This window comes from Tamandua tetradactyla, chromosome 6 (genome assembly GCF_023851605.1).
Source record: "Tamandua tetradactyla isolate mTamTet1 chromosome 6, mTamTet1.pri, whole genome shotgun sequence".
Lineage (NCBI taxonomy): Eukaryota > Metazoa > Chordata > Mammalia > Pilosa > Myrmecophagidae > Tamandua > Tamandua tetradactyla.
This window is the reverse complement of record NC_135332.1, coordinates 42,218,426-42,237,122: the sequence shown is the minus strand read 5'-3', so window position 1 is coordinate 42,237,122 and position 18,697 is coordinate 42,218,426. Positions and strand designations below refer to the sequence as shown.

At 45.4% G+C, this 18,697-nt stretch overlaps 1 protein-coding gene across 5 annotated transcripts in view; it reads left to right on the top strand.

The window, feature by feature from the left end:
• Nucleotides 1-2,043: 2,043 nt before the first annotated feature.
• The window catches only part of TBX4 (T-box transcription factor 4), a 41,579-nt gene continuing 24,925 nt past the window's right edge, over nt 2,044-18,697 (top strand). For 3 of the 5 annotated variants that reach the window (XM_077165005.1, XM_077165004.1, XM_077165002.1), the window contains exons 1-2: nt 13,903-14,111; nt 17,920-18,120. In XM_077165005.1, the coding sequence (XP_077021120.1) occupies nt 17,923-18,120 (198 nt within the window). In that variant the 5' untranslated portion in view covers nt 13,903-14,111; nt 17,920-17,922. Of the gene's footprint in view, nt 3,019-13,902; nt 14,112-17,919; nt 18,121-18,697 lie in introns of those variants that run through there. The other 2 variants (XM_077165003.1, XM_077165006.1) reach the window with 2 other exon arrangements.

Here is an 18,697-nt window from a genome sequence, read left to right as displayed (position 1 = left end):
CCCTTCACTGTCAGGCCCTCCAATCTGTACCCAATGGGAATGGCTCTTTCCCTTAAAACTGAATTTGGGCTCTGAACCTCACAAGAGAAATGGCCCCTGGGTGTGTAAAAGCACAAGTGCTCATTATACCCTTCCCAGAGACATCCTTTATTCCTGCTTCTTCCATACTCCACCTCTGAAAATGTTTAATACTTTCCCTACCCTCATAACTGGTTTCCTTGATGCCAGGCCCCACCCACAAATCCGCCCCCCCACACGGCCAACTGTCTTCAGTCATCTTCTAAAATACAATGGGGATCAGTCCAGCCCACTTCCTGATAAAAATGCTTTATGCCCCTCCAGTGTGTTTACAGTTCATAATATGGTTTACAAGGCCCTCCTCAAACTTTTACTTTTTCACAAAGCTTCACCTTCCACCACTCCATCCTCACTGATCCTCAAACTGGAAGTCTGTACACCTTCTTTCCTTCTCTTGGGATGCCCCTTCTCACATTCTCTATCTCGAAGCATCCCTTTCATATTCATCTTTCAAAGATGGACTCAGATGTCATCTCCTCATGAAACCTCCCTTAACAGCCAGGATGGATTGTTATTCCCTCTTTTGTACTCTCATCATACTCACTATGGAATAGAACTCTGAGCACTTTCTTCCTACTGCACTTGTTAACTACTCTGTCTCTCCCAATAGACTGGGAGTTCTCCTAAGGTAAGCTCTGAATCCTCCTCAGCTTCATTCTCCTAGCATTTAGCATTGTGTCTAATCTGTAATGTTTGCTGAATCTTAAATGAATTGTACAGACAAGGAAACTGAAGGCCAAAGAAGTTAAGCCTTACACACCTACAACCAGTAGGCTCCTGATGGAAATGGATTTGGCAAGAGAGAAGAGAGATGTGATAAATTAGGTTGTGCTTTGTAATTGCATAGGCAGATGCTAAAGACCGTTCTGGGAGCCCTGACACAAAGCGGTAACCAGCTATCTCTCTTTACTCGTTGGGAAAGTAAGGCTCAAGGGGCTCAGAGGCATAGTCAGGAGTGATTTAAGTTGAAGAGGAAAGCCTTCTGGTTGCTGGGTTCTGGTAGACAAAAAAAGTGAGCTGACTCAGAATGCTTGTGGAGTTGGCCTCTGGAGGCCTTTTAAAACAAGAGAGACTTTAACAGAACCAAGTTAGAAGTCCTGTAAGAGGTGGGCAAACCACTGAGCTGGCCTCTGAAGACACTTTTTCTTGAGGAGGCCCACGAGGAGCAGAGGAACTAGCCAGAAGACTTTAGTGTCTCCAACCACATTCTCGAGAAGCTCAGGGATGCTTGGGGGAGGGGGGAACATTTTGGGAGCCCTAGCTAATTAAGCCTCTACCAACGAACGAATGTGAGGCTAATAAGGCGGCCCCATTCCAGGGCACCTCCAGCCAGTCTGCCTGTTTATTGCCCGTATGGAGATCATTAATGCCTCCTGACACTGGGGTCGCTCCCAGGGTCAACCTCTGAGCCAGTTCTGCAAAACAAGGGGAAATGAACTTCCCAGCACATGTGGCTCTGGCCTAGCAGGGAGGGGGACTCCTGTCACCCCACACTGCAGCTCTGGGAGAGATCAGCACCCCAGCCTCAGACCCCCAAAACAAGCCCCCCTTTTCTAGCTGGATTGTGGGAGGTGTTGGGTGGGGGTTATCCTGGGGAACGGGCGAAGTGGATGCCTTCTTCTGAGCTGGGACAACCCCCCCTGAGCGGATCCAACCGACAGACGGACACTAATCCCCTGGCGACGGACCTGGGTGGCGTCTGGGAACCGCAGCTGCAGCTCGACAGGGGACAAGCTCCAGTCTCCAGGCCGCAGGTGGCGGGAAGTCGCAGGCTGAGCAGTCACGTGGGCGCCAGTCGGGACCTCGGCCCCGCCCTCACAGGTCCCACTAGGTGATTGGACCGTTTGCCTCTCCGGAATCCAAAATGGCGGAAGGGGGCGGGGTTCCGAACCAACTGAAACTGCGATTGGTGTAGCTTCCGCTCTCTGAGCTGAAGGATGGCCTCAGTAGCCACTCAGGGAGCTCTTGGCCGTGGTGGCGGGTGCTCAGCCACCTTACCTCACACTTAAGGAAGCGAAGCTGCATCACGAGTCTTTCTCTTGCATCCTGAGAAGGGCCGAGGTGGGAGTAAGAGTCCCCAGATAGTATGCCGGCCAGGCCTTTTACCAGTCTGGGGCCTTTTCCCCAGTAGTGACCAGAACTGGGAATCAGCTTCCAATGGTCCAGGAAGAAGTCGGGAAAACCCCCAACTAGCTTGGAGGAAATCAATAGGATTATGGGGTTAATGCCAGAGCAGGCTGAGTGACAGTTACCAAATAAATGATCCCAGGAGGACATGGCTGAGGTTAAATGAGGCCCAATAAATAAAGGAGCCTGTTCAAAGGAGAAACATAAGAAAATGCAGGGACGTGGGGGTGGGGCCAAGGGACTTTTTCCTGGCCTCCTCTCCTAAGGCCTATTGAATTCTCCTGGAGTGCCACAGCCTCGGGCCCTGACTCCCAGGAACAAACAGATGTGGGCATAGCTCACAGGAACTCCTGTTCCGTGCCAGTGTGGGCATAGCTCTGGGATACAGGGCTCTTTGGATGGCCCCAAAACCCAGCTTGAGGAGCTGAATGAGGGAATGCAAAGTCTTACTGTGGAGATCTGTCCAGTTAACAGAGCCCCAGAGTACCTCTGATTCCTTAAAGGTGGAGTGAGGACCAACTACCGGAAGAGGGGTTGAAGCCAGAAGTTGAGGCACTTCCCAAACATGAACTAGATGGAAGGAGCTTTTGGATTTGTGGACTAAGGGAATTTATGGATTTTGGATGCAAGAAAGTTGTCCCCAGGCCTGCAGCTCAGCCTCTTTCCTTCATGAAATCTGCTAAAAGAAATTTTCCTCCCAGCCCTCCCACTGATGCCCACATCAAGCCTCCTTCCATTCCCTTTTCTACTGTTCCTGCCCCTTAGAGTTGGGAATTGAAAAATCCATGACTGAAACACGGAATACAGCTCTTGGTGAGTGGAGCCCAAGGCTATTAAGGAATGTGTGAGAGGGCAGTGGTGAGAGGAAGGGTTGGGATGGGATGAGGGAGCTAGCCAGGAAATTCCAGGACCAACGTTTTTGGGATTGTGAGTGGAAAAGAGGTCAGAGCTTGGCACAAAAAAAGGGCCCTGGGATGTGGAGAGGGAGTGGAAGGTACCAAAGATGTGTCTGCTGTTGGGTTTCATTTGGCAAACAGCATTGTTCCATGAGTTACTTGGTTTTGGGGGTGTAAGGTACCTTTATAACCAATGAGACTTAGGGAAGGAGAGAGAGAATGGGGTTCTGAGCCCACTGTGCAGACCTTACAGTGTATCTGCTCCACATCCAGGGCCAGACTACCTCGGGGGCAGTGGATCTGTGCCTGAGGATATGGGATGGAAAGCAGCAGTGGAGGAGGGAGCTTCTTTGCCCAGTAGCTTGTTACAGAGGACTTTATTCCAGATGAAAGCATATTTACACATCTCCATTTGTGCTGGGTAGTCAAAAATGACCTTTTTGTCCAAGGCTGTGTTCCCAGCTGGAAAGGCCCATCAATGTCATCTTTGCGCATGTAAAGCTTGCAGTAGAGTCTTTGTGTATAATGATCTCCATTCCATCAACAACGTGTCCTGGTGATTGAGGAAGCCACTGCCGTAGGTTCTGCTGACTTTATTCCGTGGCTAGCTAGGTGGAGGTCACTGGGAGACAGAGTATTCTTTTGTTGGAATCGTGAACGATGGTGGAGGCGTCTTTCTTTTGGGAGCCTGAAAAAAAGAAATGATTTAGTCTCCTGGTGGCTATTTTATTTTACATTTTAGAAAATGAATAGTGATCATAACTAATAGGTTAAAACCTTAGGCTCTAGAGTCTTATAGGTTTAATGAGCTCTTATTATGAGACCTTGAGCAAGTCCCATTTATAATAATGATAGCTAGTATTTGAGAGTCCTGTGCCAGGCACTGTGCACTTATAACAATCCTGGAAGAGAGATGCTAATGTTATATCTGTTTAACAAATGAAACAGGATTAGGTTAAGTGGTCATAGAGTAGTACAGTTAAATGTATGGGCACTGAAGATTCAGACTACTTGGGTTCAAATCCTGACTTTACTTCCTGACTGTATTACTTGGGCAAATAATGTAATCTCAATTTCTTCATCTGTAAAAAGGAAATTATTATAGTGCCCACCTGATAAAGTGGTGAGGTTGAAATGATAGCATGGACATCAAGTTCTTAAAATCCTGTGGGGCACCCTGTAGTGCTCAATAACTGCTAGCTCTTACTATGTGCTCTTGCAGCACTTTTATCTATGTGATATCACTTCATCCTTTGTACTGTCCTTTGAGGTGGCTGATATTAAATTCACTTTACAGATAAGAAAAACAGAGGCTTCAAGCTGATCATACCCAAATCTCTCAGTCTGCTGATGACTTGAATTCAGGTTTTCTAACTTCAAATTCTAAGGCTTTTCTGAAAACCCACGTATTTTCCCATTCTTAAATTCCAATTTGTTTCGGCTCCTCATTAAAAAAAACAGCCATCCAAATCAAGTCGTTTTGGATTATCCATGCTAGGACGAAGGGAAGGGAGAAAGAAAGAAAAAGGAAGGGGGATGGATAATTAAATAATTTCTCTGATTTACGAATTTTTTTCACCCAATACAACCTTAGAAGATGTACCTTCCTCAAACAGCTAATGAAATAAGTGTGTATTTCAGGATGTCTTACTGGATGAAATGGAAGTGGCAGCTCAATTGCGTGTAGTATAAGATGGGAGAAAGTCTGACCTTCTGTGGATAATCCACCTGCTGGTTAGGACTCTGGTGTAGAAGGTCTAGACTTGCTAGGCTAGCCTGTGCAAAATTCAGACTTGATAACTCATTTCCTATCTCTGTAGTGGCTGAATGACAGTTATAGGAAGGACCTACTTCAGTGTTTGGTGAATCATTGCTACTGCCCTCAGTCTTGAGGGGATTCAAACCAGCCTAGCTCCAGTCCTCAGTTCCTTCTACCTGGAAGTTTCCCAATTCTGTCTGGTGGGAAGAGGCTTGGGATCATGTGAGCAGACCAAAATCTGTGGCTTGAGGGGAAGCAACTCCCAGAATGAGCGCAAGCTCCTGCCCCCATTCAGCTGTCCTGACTTTGGTAATCCTGATGTGGGCTGGGGAATCTGGAGCCAAGATCTGGGATACTGGATAACAATAAAGTCACAGCAGATAGTGAAGTCCCTAATGCCTCACCTACCCTTTCCCTTTTGGGAGTTTAATAAGGATCCCAGGCTTAGGCACACAGAATAACATGGCTGGGAAGGGAGTGGGGAGGGATTTTGTTTCCTAGACTGTGTGTGCATGCCCACATGCACAAGCACATATTCAGACGCTCAGATGTGCATCTTTCATTTATGGAGTATCTAATGGGCTCCACTGGGAACTAAGACCCTTACCTGTGTCTCAGGAGTCTATTTGGACCTAACAATAGCTAACCCTGACTGGTTTGCCTGCTCGGTGATGTCATCAGGAACCCATGTTCTTTTTTTTTTTTCTCTGATATTCATAGTATATTGGCTTTCATCCTTTCATCCTTTTTGCCTCAAGGCAAAAAGAGGGTAAGAACTCCAAAGATCGTATCCATAAATAAAAAAGAAGACTTTGAGTTCTTGCCCTTTATTAAGTAAAAGATTTCCTACAACCTCTTTAACTCTCTTTCCCTCCAGACTTCTGCCTTGGTCTCATTGGCTGACACTGGATTGCATGGCCGTCCCAATCAACAAGGAAGACTGGGAAAGCAGGGAAGGAGATTCATGATTGGCATGAAGCAGCAGTTTTCAACCCTGGTCTTAGAAATTCTTAGAAATTCTGACTTAGTTGGTCTGGATTAGGGCTTGGCACTGGTATTTATTAAATGCTCCAAAAACCTAGGTTTTAGAAAAATGTACTTGTTTTTTACTACACTATGGTCCCATTTCAAATAATCATCCTCAATCCTCAAGCCACCTTACTGTGCTGACCTGGGATTTCCCAGCTTTCCCTACAACCTCTATTCCCTTTGAGATTGGTTATTTAGGTTGTTCACTAGTGAGTTTGTAGGTCATTCATTAGTAAATTGTGGTGAAACCATTTAGTTAGTTATTTCTCTTCTTTATGTATCTGGTACATAGTAGGCTCTTGGAAAATACTTTTTTTTTTTAATGAATGACTCCATAAAATGGAGATAAAAAGGGGTTAATGCTGTATCAAATAAGATAGCAGTGGTGCCACTTTGCAAATGGTGAAACACCATACGGATATAGGAATACAATTTTACATGAGAAATTCGTTTAAAAACTTAGGACCAGGGCAAAATGTGTTCCTCTACCCCTCTCCGTAGAATTGCTGTGTTTCTACAAATGGAGAACTATCATTTCTCCCTGCTGGTCCTAAACCAGGTTGTGCTTTCAATGATAGCAATTTCGTCAATACTTACTTATAGCATATATGCTTCCTCCTTTTTCCTTGACCCTAATTTATCTTTATTCTTGTATTTTTATTAGCTTATTTTGATTATAAACTCCTTCAAGCCTTTTTGGGAAAGAAATGGGGTAAAATAAGTTTTAAAAATAATTGGAAGCTAACATTTATCAAACACCTACCACATGCTAAGCATTTACGTGCATTGATTTTTAGCTAGTCAAGAGGCAAATGTGTTGTCTGATTGTTCCTATTTGATGTAGTTGTTAAAGGACTTGCCCACGGCCACATAACTGCTAGGTGGTGAGCCAGGTTTCAAAACCAAGGTCAGCATGAAATCAAACTTTAGCGCTTTCCCTTGCGTCACCCTAACTCAGTGTGATAGATGCTGGGTTTTGGTTAATTATTCATTTGCTCAGCTAGTGGAGGAAGGTTTGTTTGCTATTTTTTTTTTAATTAAAAAAATTATTGAGGTGAAATTTCCATAACAAAATTAACCATTTTAAAATGAACAATTCAGTGGCATTTAGTACTTTCACAATGTTATGCAAGTACCACCTTGGTTTAGTTCCAAAACGTTTCTGTCACTTCCAAATAAAACCCATACCCTTAAGCGGTTTCTCTACATCTCCCCATCTGGTGGCAACCCAACCACCATTCTGCATTGTCTGTTCAGATTTACTTATTCTGGATATTTCACATAAATGGAATGATGCAAGATGTGATGTTTTGTGTGTGGCTTTTTTCACTCACCATGTTTTCAACATTCATCCACATAGTAGTATGTGTCAGTACTTCATTCCTTTTTATGGCTGAATAGTGTTCCATTGTACATATATACTGCATTTATTTATCTGTTCATCTGTTGATATTTGATATTTGTGTTGTTTCCACTTTTTAGCTATTGTGAATAATGGTGCTATGAGCATGTATGTACATGTATTTGCTTGAGTCTTTGGGGTATATATCCAGGAATGGAAATGCCTGGTTATATGGTAATTCCTGACTATTTGAGGAACCATCAAACTGTTTTCCACAGTAGCTGAACCATTTTACATTTCCACCAGCAATATATGAGTGTTCCTATTTCTCCGAATCCTAGCTGGCACTTTTTATTTAACTTTAAAAAAAATTATAACCATTCTAACATGTGTGATGTGGTTTTGATATATACTTCTCTAATGACTAATGATGTTTCATGTGCTTGTTTACCATTTGTATGTCTTCTTTGAACAAATATTTATTCAAATTCTTTGCCCATTTTCAAATTGGGTTATTTGTGTTTTTGTCCTTGAGTTATAAGAGTTCTTTATATTTTTTGGATGCCAAACCAAATATTATCAGGTATTTGTCAGACATATGATGCAAATATTTTCTCCCATTCTGTAGGTTGTCTTTTCACTTTCTTGGTGGTATCCTTTAATGCACAAGTTTTTAATTTTAGTTAAGTTTAATTTATCTATTTTTTCTTTTGTTGTTTATGATTTTAGTATCATATTTAAGAATCTATTGAACAATTCAAGGTCATGAAGAGTTTGCCCTATTCTTTCTTCTAAAAGTCTTATGGGTTTAGCTCATTACTTAGATTGGTGATCTTATGGGTTTAGCTCATTGTTTAGATTGTTGAACTAATTTTTAAATATGGTGTGAGGTCCAACTTCATTTTTCACGTGCAGATATCCAATTTTCCCAGCACCTTTTGTTGAAGAGACTATTTTTTCCCCACTAAGTGGTCTTGGCACCTCTTTTGAAAATCAGTTAACCATAGATGTATAGGTTTCTTTCTGGACTCTCAGAAAGAACTGGACCAGTTCTTTTCCATGGTCTATATGTCTATCTTTATGCCAGTATCATACTGTTCTGATTACTGTAGCTTTACAGTAAAATTTAAAATTGATATGTGTGAGTCCTCTAACTTTGTTTTTCTTTTTCAATATTGTCTTGGCTATTTGGTTCCCCTTATTATTCCAGATGAATTTGAGGATTGACTTTTCTATTTCTGCAAAAAAGGCCATTGGAATTTTTACACTGCAATTTTACTGAGATCTGTTCGTACACTATACAATCCATCCAAAATATACAACCAATGGCTGACAGTATCATCATATAATTAGACATTCATCACCACAGTCAATTTTAGAACATTTTCATTATTCCAAAAATAAAAAAAAAACATCCCATATTCCTTATCTCCCATATTATTGACCCTAGTATTGGTGTGGTATATTTGTTACTATTGATGAAAGAATATTAAGACTTTACTGTCAGTTGTAGTCCATAGTTTGCAACATTTTCCCCATATACCACTCTATTTATTCACTCCTTGTAATAGAACAGTGCATTTGCTCTAGTTCATGAAATAAGTTTTTAATATTTGTACTATTAATCACAATCATCATCCACCAGAAGATTCACTGTATTATACATTCTCATGTATAACCTCTAGCTTTTCTTCTGGTGATCTACATGACTCTAAATTTCCTCTTTCAACCACCTTCACACACATTTCAGCACTGCTAATGATAGTCACAATAATGGGCTGCCTTCATCTCTGTCCATTTCCAAATATTCAAATTTCACCTAGTTAAAAATTCTGCACATATTAAGGAACTCCCCATTTTCTAGCCTCATTCTATCTCCTGGTACCCTGTGTTCTAGGTTTTATGTGTATGAGTTTACATATTATAATTAGTTCGTATCAGTGAGATCATACAATATTTGTCCTTTTGTGTCTGATTCATTTCACTCAACATACTGTCCTTTGGGTTCATCCATGTCGTAGTCTGCTTCAGGACTTCACTCCTTCTTGCTGCTGAATGGTATCTCACATTTTGTTTATCCGCTCCTCAGTTGATGGACACTTGGGTTGTTTCCACCTTTAGACAGTTGTGGATCCTGCCACTATGAACATCGACATGCAAGTGTCTGTTTGCTTCCCTGATTTCAGATCCTCTGGATATATACTGAGTAGCGGGATTACTGGATTGTAAGGCAACTCTATATTTAGCTTTCTGAGGAACTGCCAAACTGTCCTCCACGGTGGCTGACCATTTTACATTTTCACCAGCTATGTATAAGTGTTCCTGTTTTTCCACATCTTCTCCAAGCACTTTTAGTTTCCTGTTTGTTTAATAGCAGCCATTCTAGTAGGTGTGAGATGATACCTCATTGTGGTTTTGGTTTGCATTTCCCTAATAGCTAGTAAAGCTGAGCATCTTTCATGTGCTTTTGTGCCATCTGTCTTTCCTCCTTGGAAAAGTATCTATTCATGTCTTTCGCCTATTTTTTTTAATTGGATTGTCTTTTTATTGTTGAGTTTTAGGATTTCTTTAGATTTTCTGGATATCAAACCCTTACAGATATGTGGTTTTCAAATATTTTCTCCCATTGAGTTGACTGTCTTTTAACCGTTTTGAGAAAGTCCTTTGAAGCACTGAAGTTTTCCATTTTGAGGAGTTCCCATTTATCTATTTTTCCTTTTGTTGCTTGTGTTTTGGGTATAATGTCTAAGAAACTACCATCTATTACTATATCCTGAAGATATTACCCTACATTTTCTTCTAGGAGTTTTATGGTACTGGTTCTTATATTTAGGTCTTTTTATCCATTTTGAGTTATTTTTTTATATGGTGTGAGGTAGGGGTCCGACTTCATTCTTTTGCAAGTACTTTTTAATATTATTTTGGCTATTTGGGACCCTTATTATTCCATAAGAATTTGAGGATTGGCTTTTCCATTTCTGCAAAAAAGGCTGTTGGGATTTTGTTATTTTTTAGAGCAAGTTTTTAAAATTTTATTTTATATTTTTGGTCCAATTTACCTGACTGAGTTATATCTTAACTTTCCCCATTTTCTGCCTTTGAATCTTTAAAAAAAATTTTTTTTTACTGATGAATCATAACATACAAACATTCCATACATGGTTTACAATCAGTGGCTTACAATATCATCACGTAGTTGGCATTCATCACCACGATCATTTTCAGAACATTTGCATTACTCCAGAAAAGAAATGAAAAAAGAAAAAATTCATACATACCCTCCCCCTCTCATTGACTACTAGTATTTCCGTCTACCCAATTTATTTTAACCTGTGTCCCCCCTATTATTTATTCATTCTTTATCCATATTTTTTTACTCATCTGTTCATATCTTAGATAAAAGGAGCATCAGACACAAGGTTTTCTCAATTACACAGTCACATCATAAAAGCCATATCGTTATTTAATCATCTTGCCATTAAGACTTTGATAGGGATTGTGTTAAATCTGTAGATCACTTAGGGTAGTATTGCCGTCTTAATGATATTAAGTCTTTCAATCCATGAATATGGGCTGCCTTTCCATTTATTTAGGTTTTCTTTCATTTCTTTTAGCAATATTTTGTAATATTTTTACAAGTCTTTCACCTCCATGGTTAAATTTATTCTTAGTGATTTAATTATTTTGGATACTAGTGTAAATGGAATTGTTTTCTTAATTTCTCTTTCAGATTGCTTACTGCTGATTTCTATCCACAACTGATTTTTGCCTGTTGATCTTATATATCCCGTAACTTTGCTGATTTCCTTTATTAGTACTAATCTTTTTTTAAATGGATTTGGGATTTTTTATAATAGGATCATGTCATCTGTAATAGAGATAGTTTTACTTCTTCCTTTCTAAGTTGGATGCATTTTATTTCTTTTTCTTGTCTAATTGCTCTGTCTGGACTACCAGTGCAATATTGAATAGCAGTTTTGAGGATGGCATCCTTGTCTTTTTCCTGATCAGAGGGAGAAACTTTCAGTCTTTTACTAATGATTATGTTAGTGGTGGGTTTTCAGAAATGCCCTTTATCATGTTGAGGATGTTCTGAGGAGAGGTTTTGTACTTTGAACTCCTCAAAGCAGTTTTGGAAAATAATTTAATATTTTATTTTTCTTTTCTCCACAGGCCATTTATCAGCTAATACACTATTTCATCAATTAGAAGCTACTGTGTTGTTTTATGTGCCACTAAAAAGGGAAAATTCCAGTATAAATTATGACACATCATAATTATTAGATGCATCCCAATTGCAGAGATGTCAAAATGTGGAAAAACGTGTGTCTTAGTGTCCATGAAATAAGGCATTCTATTCCAGCATTGGGGAATTTGGGTACACAGCCTCTCTTTCTCTCTTGCTTGCTGGCTAGTTTGCTCCTTCCTACTACTAAAACCTTGATGTCTCTTCTTATCTCATTTTTCCACATCATCATGACCCAATTGATATTGAGTCTCGTGTAGTAGCTTTTTAAGAGCTACATTAGATGGTCTCATTATGAACTGCTCCAATGACTGTCAGCAAATTCTTTCCAGAGTCTGGCCTAATTTTAGTCTTTCCATAGAATCTGGTGATTCACTACCTTCCTGGTCACCATCCCACATAGTAGGTGGTTGGTTAGTATGTACACTAGTTATTTGCAAGAGACTTCCCTACAGGCTGTTAGAGAAGGACCTGTGATGGGGGTTGGGAGCAGAAGCTGAGGCATGTCATCCAGTTTTCCCTTTACATAGGAAACATGACTCCCAAGACCTCTCCTGAAACACTAGGGCATTCCCTCTCTCCACTCTAGGAAAAGGCAGGACTGGGGAAGGTTTAAGATTCTCTGCTCCTCTTGGACCATTCTTCCTCTTCCTGGTTTGAAACTCAATGAGATGAGCCATAAAAGAAAGATGGGGTAGGGGATCTGGTACTGCTGGAGGTGATAAGGATTCTTGAGTAGTGGGCCCATTGCTGAGCTGAATTATAGGCTCCTGACAGCAGCAACTGGCTTTTCAGAAATGGTGTTTTGCTTCATCTTTGAGTGGAGGGTGGGGGTGGGGATGGATGCTATTTTCTAGGCATTTCCCTGTCCTGTTCTTTTCTGTTGTGTGTATGTGTGTGTGTGTCATGAATTTTTCATTTGTTGTGCTGTTTCTTCGATCTTATTTTGAGGTCAGCATCTGAAAAGGTACTGAGGCTGATAGAAATGGGAATAGCAGTGGAGGGAGAGATGCAGCTTATGTTGAGAATTGGGGGATTAATCTGGGAATCTTTATTAACAGAAGATTCTGAAGCCTTTAAGGATGGATGGGCAGGCCTATCCTTGTCTCATAGGCATGTAAGAAGCTGTTAGGCTGTGACATGGGGTGAGACCGTGGGTCTGTCTGCTTGTGGGGCTGTAGGGTCCTAAGGGGAGGTACAGACAGACATGGAGAAATAGAGGTAAGTGGAGACTGAGGAAATCAGAGCCAGACTGATGGAAGGTCACAGGCCCTCCAGGTAGGGAGGTATGGAGGGCTGAACTGACCTGATTTTCTGAGGCACAGAGACCAGACGGCTCTGAACAGGGCCTTCTCCGATTTCTGAACCTTTGACTGTGTCTGACTTTGGACTGGTCTACCTCTACTGTTCTGCCGATGTCTGGGAGCTGTTGGCTGAATCCAGGCCCTCTGTCGCAGTTTCCACAAGAGGCCCGGCCAAGCTCCAGCCCCTTGCATCCCTGCCTGGGCTCAGTCAAGCCGAGGCCCTGGGCATCGGTTTTGTGCCGGCCCAGCATCTCGCGCCATCTCCCCGCCGCTGCTTCAAGCCCGGCTTCAGGGCCTCCCCCCAGCAGGATCGTGGGGCCTAACCTCACCCGTGAATGCCCGGGTCGTTTCCCCAATCTTGTCCAGGCCCGGTCCAGCGCACGCTGCACTGCTGGGTAGGGAGGAGGAACAGCCGGTGAGCAGAGGGGCTGTGCCCAGACAAGGCCGTGCCCTCCCTGTCCAGATAGTGCCGGAGCCTGATAGCAAGAAAGGGCGCGAGACGCAGTGTGTAGGGGTGTGTGTGTGTGTGTGTGTGTGTGTGTGTGTGTGTGTGTGTGTGTGTGTGTGTGATGTGCGTGGTCAGTAAAAGCAGCCTGTTAGGTGCGTGTGCTCGGGCTCCCCATTAACATGCGTGCACGGCTGGAAGCTGGACTCCCAGACCGCGTGTTTGCGAGTGGGGAGCCTGTGGCCTGGGGATCCATCTCCCTGGAAGTGGGTCCCCGACACGGCTTAGGCCCTAGTCGCTGAGCGTCCCAGTCCGCGGGCGGCACCACAGCGCCGGGCGTGCAGTTCTCATTGTCTAGCCCCGGGTGGTAGCCGCAAGGCGCTTTCGGGCCGCTAGCCCTCTCTTCCCGCTGCTCTAATCTAAACCATGCGGGGCTCCCAGCTGGCGGGGCCCGAGGGCCGTGGGGTGGGCGCAGGGCCGCGGCGTGGTGGGAAAGCGGGCGGCCTGCTCGGGCTTGGGGTCTTAGGGATGCAGAGACGGGGGACCCTCGATTCGGCCATCACCACCACCACCCGCCCCCTCCCCACCACGGGGGGCGGTGGGTGCAGACTGATTGACAGCGGCGACGTCAGCGCAGAGGAAGGGGGGGTGGCCCCGGAGGGAGGGAGGGAAGGAGGGGAAGGGAGCTGAGGCCCCAAAGTGCAGCCTCGGAGATTAAGGGCCCGCTCCAGAGTCGGGATGTGTCCGGCCCCGAGGGCGAGGCAGGCGGCGGGACCCTAACCCAACGGCCAGTAGTTGGAGCCCGGGCTGTGCTGTGCTCCTCGGACTCGAGCCTACAGTGAACCCCCGGCCACAGGCGCCTCTACATGCGGCAGCGCAGTTAGGGTGAGTGTCCGGTCCGGTGGGGGAGGGTGTGAACCGTGCGCGTCGGGCCACCTGGAGTCCCTAGTCAGACTGCAGGGTCGGGGAGTATGAGCTAGAAAGTGTGCGAGTAACGGAACCGAGGTAAAGACCTAGGTTGGTTAAGGTGGCAGGAGGGCGGCGCGACGTGCCTCAGGTCGGGTAGCTGCCTCGGCCCGACTCCCAGAGGTTGGGGCTAGAGCACTCCTCTCCTCCGAGACGAGACGAATTGAGTCCAGAGTCCCAACAGCATAGTGTAAAAACGACAGCACCACCGCCCCCGTGGGAGCAAGGTTAAGCTGCGACAGGCAGAACGGTGGCCCTGGAATCGATGTTTGCAGAATAAGAAAGGCCAAGGAAGAGGGCCTGGGTTCCAGCGGCGAATACGGATGTAGAAATGGGAGCGATCAGATGGATCACTGGACTTCGGAGGCTTTGGTGCAACAGAGTCTTCAAAATTAAAACAAGGAACTTGTATATATACATAATAATCAGTGATCAAGAATGATCATATGTGAGCAATTACCAAAGAAAAAGGGCTAAGCAGCATAATCAATACAGCATTCAGACTTTAAAATAATAGTCACTTTAAGAATCAAGAGAAAGTAGTAACCACAATTTTAAAAGGATAAAGACAGAGTAACTCCAAATATAGGAACAATATAATAGGAGCCCTTATATTAAAATCAATAGTAGTAGTAAAACAAATGATGAAGAAAACTGTAGGACAAAGGTGAAAAATGAAACACAACATTAAGAGTTAATACTGATAGTAGTAGTATTGATAGAATAATATAATATAATGTAATAATACTATTATAAACTATTAAAACAAACATTAACCAAAATTTTGAAAGCAATAGTAATGTAAATAAAGCCATAGCAACAAGAATTACTGGAATATTATGACAATTTATGACCAAGGTATTAATAGTACCAGCAACATTATAAATAACAGTAGAGTAATAAGAAGTGTTATACAAACGCAATGAAAAATAATCAGAGTATTAAGAACTACAGCAATATTACAAATTAGGACAAAGTAAACAGAAGTAATGATATGATGAAAAATAACCAGTGAATTAAGATCAGTAATATTACAAATAACGACAGAGTAATGAGATATTATAACGATGTGGCGAAGAATTTCTGAAGTATTATGAATAATCCTAACAAAGCAAATTATGGAAAATAACAAGAACTCTTATAAGGATGTAAAGAAAATAAACTCAAATACTAAGTATTATACAGTATGACAAAAACAAGTCATTGGAGCCGTGTGGCAAAGTGTAAACAGGGAATGAATAGCCAGCAGCGGAAACATTTTTAGGTGTGTAGAGTAAATATAAAAATAACGATATATTAACACGACCTATTGGAACACCATAACTAATATTACCAAATATTGGTGATTCTATTACTAATTTATCAGGAGGCCCTGGAATGTTGGACACTGACAGGAAAGCACCTACATTTTTAAAAGTTACAAAACAAGCCAGTGCTTAGCCCATACTTTACTGAAAATTAAAATAGTAGTAATTGGTTATGTGAAAGGGTAAATATTTCTTAATGTTACTAAACTGACCAGAATAACGCTCTGATAATAGGAACAATTAAATATTAAAAATAGTTCGAAATATTAACAGTTTCTCCACTGCAACAATAATCGCGGGTAATGTTCTAAGGGTGAAAAGAAAAAATGCCATCCTTGGAAAACGAAGCAGCTGAAAACGACAGATCCATGTTCAAAGGGAGCAGAGCCGGCGGCCGCGCCTGCAGAGAGGGCTCGGCGTGAAGGCGAGCGCGGAGGTTGCGGAGAGCGCGGGCGCGGGCCCGGCCTGGGTTCGTGACTGGATGGTGCCCGCGCGGCTGGGCTAGGGCTCCACCCGAACCTCGGAGACCGCGAGGATGGCCGGGCTGGGTCAGTCGGAAGGGAATTAAGGGAAATTGGTGGGGAGCGCCGGTGAGGGCGACCTGTCGCGGCGCCGGTTTGTGGCCTGGTGGCGGAGAGAAGAGGAGGAGGTGAACCCGAGGAGTGGAAGGAGCACAGCGGAGCCTTCTTTCGGAGTTCGAGCGGCGGGACCCTGCGTTAGTGAACACCGGCCGCGGTACTGCTCGGCGACGGCCAAGATGGGAGCGCGCGGCGCGAGCGGGCAGTGCCACTCTACGGTCCCGAATATGACAAATGGCCTGTAGAGGACCTAGCAGCCAGGCCGGCAACGCGCGAATTGGCACCCTCTCTCTGCCACACCGTCCTTTGGGTCTGGAACCAGCCGATCGCGGGTGCCTATCTGGGCAAATGTAGCCCGGGGCTAGCAAGTCTGTGTTAGGTTGCAGGAACCAGCATTGCAGGCCTAAGGCTCAATAACCCTTGTCGCACAGAGTCCTCCTGCTTGGGGGTTCCTTGCTTTCTTGAGGCACCATCCGGAACCCGCGGGTGAAGCGGGTACAGGAGCCGGCCATGTCCTGGAGCCCTGCTCTCTGCCGGCTGTAGCCAGAGGACCGATGGGGCTGTCAGCCTTATCTTTATGGGCTTTTCCCAGCTCAAGCCATCCAGGCCCCTTTTTATCTCTTTGGTTGCACTTGGCTTGTTTACTTAGTGAGGCCCTGGGAGCTGAAGTCTAGGCTCAAGATGAGAAGGCCAATGGATAGGATAGAAGAGGGGCCTGCATCTTTGGATGGCATCTTAGGATGCACAGGGGGATCAAATGGAGAGCAGAAAGAAGATAAGAAGAGAAAGGTGGTACCCAAAGGAGGATCCAGACATAAAGAAAGCCCCACAAGGACTAGCCCAGATCCAGAGAAAGGGGGAAGAGCAGTCAGGTAGGAAAGGGAAGAAGGGATAATATAAAGTTGCAGCCCTAATGGAGGTAGGACAGGCAGGCCCTTGCAGACTGAGGTCTCATCCTGAGATCCCCCAGCCAGCTCCAGACAGCAAGCAGGAACCTGGGCAGAGGAGTGAACAGGCTCAGATATTCAGGGGAGGATAGCTGTGCTCTATGCCAGGGCTGAAGGAGGCCTAGGCCTGGTCTATGAACTGGACCCATCTGACGAGCCTGGTCCTTAACTGGTGAGTGTCTGGGTTCTGCCCTTTGACTCAAAGCAGAGCCTTTTGGAGCTAACGTGAGAGTGGTTGAGCCAGCAGATATGAATGCTAGAGCAAGGCTGGGGCGGCCCAGGGCTGAGTTTAATTCCTGGATCAAAACAGCCCCAGGAGAGTGTGGCTGCTTGGGTGACTAGAAGACTCGGTGAGAGTGCTGGGCACTGAGGGCTGTGTGTCAGTGTGGGAAGAGGTGTCTGTAGGAGCAGGAATGTGTAGGAGTGAAAGCCCCAAATGCCCTTTCTGCAGGTGCCTGCCACCAGGAGCCTCGGTCCTGCCCTTCTAGCCTGGTTCCCTTTTTCCTACCTGCTTGGGAAGTGTCTTAGCTGCCCTGAGACAAGAGTTGTTGTTAGGGAACAGATGAGAAGGCCCAGGTCTCGGGCTGGTGCCCAGCGGCAGGGGGGACTGGGGATCCCAGCTGGGGCAGTGCTGAAAGGGCTATCCTTGCCTCAGACCCACTCATCACAGAGCCCCACACGTAGCGGCAGGCAGACAGGGAACCGCAGGCAGACCCTCCAAGGTCTAGAACCCGGAGGGAGGAGGCGAAGGTCTTGCCCTCCCTATAGGCGCTCTCCCCCAGCTCAGGAGGGGGCGGGGTCCATGTGTGCTAGGGCGGCTTCCCAGCCCGCAGGAACCCCAGCTTCAGAAAGAGTGGACCCGGGCAAGTGACTCGTTCTATGCTTGTGACCACAGGAAATGCTGCAGGACAAGGGCCTGTCGGAGAGCGAGGAGGCCTTCCGGGCCCCGGGCCCAGCGCTCCGTGAGGCCAGCGCCACCACTGCCGCCAACATCCCCGAGCCAGAGCTGGCTGCACCGGTCCTCAGCGGAGCCGCGCTCGGCAGCCCCCCGGGCCCCGGCGCCGACGTCCCAGTTACCGCTGCCTCCGCCGAGCAGGTAGGACCGCGCCGGCTGTCGGGTAGAGGTCGGGCGTCTGTCTGCGGGCACGTCTGCTTGCGTCCTCCGTCCGACTGCGGGCAGTGCTCGCTCCAGAGGTATTTGGTGGTCTCTCGGACTATTATTTGTTCGTCCTCCCTTAAGGCCCCATCTCCTCCTAAATCCTGGGGGCTGCTCTGGGAGAGGGGTGTGGGGTGTGGGGTGGGGTGACCCCTGCGGCAACTTCCAACTTCGAGGACCGGGAGAGGGCGGCGACAGCGTAGGATCGGATGGGAAGAGTCGACTCCGCCCAGGTGCGCACAGGAGCGGCCGCGGAGCTGCGAGGTAGTGGGAGCCTCACTGAGAGGCTTCCCGGTGATAACCCCGTGATCGCAAAGAACGGAATCTGGCTGGGCATGGCCTTGGTCTTTTTCGGTCTGTGTGCAATGTCTGTGGGCGCGCACGTGTGGCAGAGAGGGTGTGTGCGCCCTTCTGGATGTCAGTGTGTCACCCTGCAAGTCTGTGGCTAAGTTCGGCCACACGAAATGGTTGTTTCCTTCTGTAGGTGTTTAGGTAGTATTGTGCTATCTATTTGTCA